General features: G+C 31.8%; 1 protein-coding gene across 1 annotated transcript; it reads right to left on the bottom strand.

The window, feature by feature from the left end:
- Positions 1–4,783: 4,783 nt before the first annotated feature.
- Positions 4,784–5,398, bottom strand: LOC133784799 (uncharacterized). The gene has a single exon (XM_062224072.1). It carries the CDS (start codon positions 5,396–5,398, stop codon positions 4,784–4,786), a length of 615 nt encoding a protein of 204 aa, XP_062080056.1.
- Positions 5,399–6,000: the final 602 nt, after the last annotated feature.

Raw genomic sequence — 6,000 nt, 5'->3', positions numbered from 1 at the left:
TATATATTATCATAATAATATTTTATAATATTTAAATTTATATTAATATAGTTATTAAAAATCTAGTTTTGTATTATATATTATTATAATAATGATATTTTATAATATTTGAATTTGAATTTAAATTTATACTAATATAATTATTATATAAGTTGTCTTATATTAAATATTATTATAATAATGATATTTTATAATATTTAAATTTATATTAATATAATTGATAAATATCTATTTTTAAGTTAGTTTTAAATGTATATTCTGTTAAATATTTAGAATATTTCGTTAAAGTTAACATAACAAACCGTTAAAACCAAGAATTTATGTTATCTACACACTTAATATATAGAAGATATATATCTCTTCTATATAATGAGTGTGTAGATAACGAAAATTATTGGTTTTAACGGTTTTTTATTTTTTTCTGTTAACTTTAACAGAATATTCTTATAATTACATAATTTTCTTATAATTAACGGTAGATTGTAAATATGACTTAAACTTAAATAAAATTAAATAATAAATAATTAAACAAATTAAAATATGATATTTTTGAGATATTTTACAATAATAATTATTTAAAAATAATAAAACCATATATTTTATAACAAATAAAATTTAATTAAACTTAAACTTAATATTATATTAAACATATAATATATAATATTTTGTTGTCACTGCCAAATTAAAAAACTAGAACAAAATAAACTTAAACAAAAATAAATAAATAAATAAATTGAAAAATGTTATTTTTAAGATATTTTATGATAATTTAAATAATTGAATCATATTTATTTAAAAATAATAAAGGCATACATCATTTTTTTATCTTATAAATTTGTATGATAATTTGTTTTTTATCAAGTGATTGAAGATCTTTTTCCTCATCAAATTCACCCAAAGACATTGTGAGATACATTAGAAACTAAAAATAATTTATGCATGTATATTACTGTCTACGTACACTATGAAATTTTCTATTCTTATTTTATTTATATTATTAATTTCTTTTTAAATATTATTATATTTTATATATATATGTCATGTAGCCATGTAAATATATATCAATATCAACGTTGTGTTTAGATGTCATATATGTAGATATTATTGATATAAATATTTATAAATACTATAGAATTATAATTCATTCTATTATGTATATTTAAAAAAAACAGTGAACCAGTTTTTATTAAAATTATAGACAATATTCACAACTTTAAAACTAAATAAACGTGCATTACACGTTGCTTCTCCCTAGTATATAAATATATATATATATATATATTGATATATTAACTTGAGTTGATATTGAGATATTAAAGGTTTCTTGGTTTGGCCAAAAGGTCAATATAGATAAATCTTCAGTTCTGTTCTCAAAAAACACAAGGCGGTGGACCGAAAGAGAGTGACTTCTCTATTAGGGTATAATATCATGGATGAGAAAGCTACCTATTTTCGAAATCCTCTTTTCTACCCAAGAATAAAAACACATGCTTTTTCACTCATCAAAGACAACTTCTTCAAGGGACTAGAGGGGTGGACTATTAAACTTCTATCTCAGGCTGGTAGTACGACTCTTATTAATCTGTGGTCTCTAGGATTCCGGTAAACTCTATGTTCTCCTTTTTTGTTGCCTAAGTCCCTTTGCCTAGAATTAGTTAAATTTATGAGAAAGTACTGGTGGATAGTGTTAGAATTTCTAATACACTCAAATAACATGAATAAACAATAATTTCCAACACATAATCTAAAATCATGTCATTATAAATGCATATATGAGAAATCATAAATCATAATTCTATATATCCTTTGCTAAATTAAAGAAGAATATTAACACAAGAGCGGAAGCACTAACCTGAGGCCATGAGGCCATTGTTGGAGATTGCACAGAGGGTTTAGATCTTCCTATATAATATGTATCTCTATGAGAGAAGAGTCTCTCTTTTCTTTTCTGTTAATGGGATGACAGACAGAATAGAATGATACATATATATAGGGGACCACAACCCTAATTTATAATTAGCGATTTCCAATTTTGCCCATTATAAAATTAAAAATTCACTTTCCTGTTTCTACACATTAAATCCATGACACTTTAATACCCTATGATATTTATAACATAATTGGTCACTTAATTTTATATCACACTTTATAATAGCATTATACATTATACATATGTGCCCATAAAATAGGATTTTAATCCAACAATCTCCCACTTGGGCAACATATGTTTCCTTATAAGTGTACAACCTTATGAGCTCAAAATTTGCTATCATATAAATGTATTCTTTAACAATCTCGTCCATCAACCATATCCATATAAGATCAAAGCGGTCTTTGTCATATTAATCATGACTAAACCCATCAATGGTCACATATACAAATACAATCAAATGACATAGATCAATCATGGATGTGTAGCATGGAAATTACATGCAATGTGAACCAAACATGTCTATTTCCAACTGGTCCTCCTTAAACTTTAGTGAGGTCAGAATAACAAAAAAAAACAGAGTGAATGAATTGAAAAACTTCATTTCTGATCAGAAAATAACCAAATACATAAATGTCTGAAATAGACATAAAGCAAATAAAACAAACTCCCACTAAATCATGATATCCTCAAACAATACCACACCCATATGAGCAATGTGCTCATGAAAGACCTTGGGTGGTAATCCATTTGTGAGTGAATCTGCTATCATGGAGTGTGTCCCAATGTGCTCTATGGATATTTGTCCACTCTGCACTCTTTCTTTCACAACTAGGAACTTTATGTCAATATGCTTTGACTTGGATGAGCTCATGTTGTTGTTGGAATACAATACTGCTGAATTATTGTCACAAAATAACTTGAGTGGTCTTTCTATATTCTCCAAAATGCGCAGCCCAGTGACAAAGTTTCGCAGCCATATTCCATGATTCGATGCCTCATAGCATGCTAAAAATTCTGCTGCCATAGTGGAAGAAGCTACAAGTGTTTGTTTGGCACTTTTCCAAGAAATAGCTCCTCCAGCTAATATGTAAATATAGCCTGATGTAGACTTTCTGCTATCTTGGCACCCAGCGAAATCAGAATCAGAATACCCTACGACCTCCAAACGATCTGATTTCTTATATGTGAGCATGTAACCTTTTGTTCTCTGAATATACCTCATAACCCTCTTGGCTGCTATCCAATGGTCCATACCAGGGTTGCTTAAATATCTGCCTAACATTCCAACAATGTACGCAATATCCGGACGCGTACAAACTTGAGCATACATCAGACTCCCAACGGTTGATGCATAGGGAATCTTTTGCATTTCTTGAATTTCAAGGTTACTTTTAGGGCACTGACTAAGACTGAATTTGTCTCCTTTAGCAACAGGGGTATCACCTGGTCTACAATCTTGCATGCCAAATCTTTTGAGTACTTTATCGATATAGCTTTTTTGTGATAATCCAAGAATACCTCGAGAACGATCTCGATGTATCTGAATTCCTAATATAAAAGAGGCATCCCCAAGATCTTTCATCTCAAAATGCTTAGATAGAAATCTCTTGGTTTCGTGCAATAAGCCTATATCATTAGTGGCAAGCAATATGTCATCGACATATAGAACTAGGAATATATACTTACTCCCACTGAACTTATGATATACACAATCATCAACAACATTCATCTCAAAACCGAATGAGATAATTACTTGATGAAATTTGTGATACCATTGACGAGAAGCTTGCTTGAGTCCATAGATGGATTTTTTCAATTTGCAAACCATATTCTTCGGGTCTCCCGACACAAAGTTTTCTGGTTGTACCATATAAATTGTCTCGTCAATGTCTCCATTGAGAAACGCGGTTTTAACATCCATTTGATGTAGTTCAAGATCAAGGTGAGCAACAAGTGCCATTATTATTCTAAAAGAGTCTTTCGATGAAACTGGAGAGAAAGTCTCTGTATAATCAATGCCTTCTTTCTGAGTATAGCCTTTAGCTACAAGACGCGCTTTATACCTCTCCACATTACCATTTGCATCCCTCTTGGTTTTAAATATCCATTTACAACCAATTGGTTTTGCACCGTCTGGTAATGGGACAAGTTCCCAAACTTTATTGTCTTGCATAGACTTATACTCTTCTTTCATGGCATCAATCCACTTTAGAGAGTTAGAACTTTTAACGGCCTGATGAAAATTGATTGGATCATCTTCCATCATTCCATTGTCATCCTCATGTTCTTGAAGAAATACAACATAATCATTTGAAATGGCATTTCTTCTTTCTCTTGTGGACCTTCTTAATGGCTCTGGTTCTTGAGGTTGTTGAGTTTGCTCTTTTGGAACAATTACCTCATCTTGATTTGGGGGTTGTTCAACATTGTCTTGTTGAGGTCCTGGATTCATTTCTTGAACAATGACAGGTGTAGAAGCCTGAACATTGTCAAAAATGATAGTAGGAACTGAGTTTGAACTCAATTCCTCCTCAAAAGCAATGTCTCTAACCTTATTTCTCCCCCCAAACTCAACATCCTCAAAAAATGTTGCAGTTCCCGTCTCAAAAATATTTTTAATTATGGGATCATAAAACTTATAGCCCCTAGATCGCTCAGAATAAACAATAAAATAGCTGCTCACTGTTTTGGAGTCCAATTTTTGTTCATGTGGCTTATAAGGCCTTGCCTCAGCTAGACATCCCCAAATGTGAAAGTGTTTTAGACTAGGCTTTCGACCTGTCCAAAGCTCATAAGGTGTTTTTGCAACTTCTTTAGTTGGTACTCTATTCAGAATGTAAGCTGCTGTCTTTAATCCTTCTGTTGTTTCTTTTGGGCTGGACCCTTAGCAGCTTCATTCTCAGATTTCCTTTTCTTGCCCTTATCCTTAGAGGTAGTGGCCAAGTGAGCACTTTCAGTTTTGTCCTTTTTTAACCTTTCTTCCTCTTGCACACAGTGAGAAATGAGTTCATTGAGAGTCCATTTCTCCTTTTGACAGTTATAACTAATTTTAAATTGGTTAAACTGTGCAGGAAGCGTTAACAAAACCATAAGCACAAGCACATCATCAGAAAGCTCGATCTTAAGTGTCTTAAGTCTTGAGACAATATGATGCATTTCCATAATGTACTCCCTTATATTTCCTTGACCCTTATACTTCATGGTCATCAAAGAACCTAGAAGTGTTGTCATTTCAACCTTATCGTTTTTAGCAAAATGTTCCTCAATTTGTTTAAGGAAATTCTTGGCCTTATTAATCCCTTCGGATTCTGTGCCCCAAAAGGCTTCTGGAATGCTGTGTTTCATAATCATTAAACTCATGCGATTTGAACGATCCCACCTCTCAAAATCCGTTTTCTCATCACGGGTGCTTTCCTTAGTGAGAGGTGCAGGTTGTTCATCCCTTAATGCATGGTCTAAATCCATACATCCCAGAACTATAAGTAAGTTTATTTTTCAATCCTTGAAATTGGTCCCATTAAGCATAGTAATAGAATTAATATTAGCAGATATTGAGGCAGCAGAAGATGAACTAGCTGAGTATAGAACAAAACAAGCTCACATCAGTTTGCATAATCAAACAATAGATTCAAATTTTGGTTAATCTCATCTCAAGATATCAAGCACAACATTAATATTAAGTCTTTGGACAATAATATTAACTGTAAGCGATACTCTTGTTGTAGCAATCAAACTGTAATGCCCCGAATTCTCCGTTGTGTTTAACGGCGTGAACAGTAGGCCGGGAGGGCCATATTTGCTTAATTATGTTATTAATTTATTAAATGCATGTATATGTTGATTATATTATGATATGATGTGAAATGCATGCATGTGAGTCCATATCTCTTTATACACGGGTGTGATGGTAATTTGGCCCGTTGAGGGTAAATTGAATATTTATTCGCATGTTGGTGATATAATTTGAGACCACATTATGATGTGGGTTTGTTCGAGCCATTTGGCATGAGACGATCAAGGAATGCTAATTATCGGTTTGGTCATAACGGGCTTAATCTTGGGGCTCG

This window comes from Humulus lupulus, chromosome 6, assembly GCF_963169125.1.
Source record: "Humulus lupulus chromosome 6, drHumLupu1.1, whole genome shotgun sequence".
Lineage (NCBI taxonomy): Eukaryota > Viridiplantae > Streptophyta > Magnoliopsida > Rosales > Cannabaceae > Humulus > Humulus lupulus.
This window is presented reverse-complemented; position numbering and strand designations above follow the sequence as displayed.

Excerpts from the sequence above, each read along its gene's own strand:
- LOC133784799 (XM_062224072.1), bottom strand. The coding sequence starts at position 5,398 with ATGGATTTAGACCATGCATTAAGGGATGAACAACCTGCACCTCTCACT.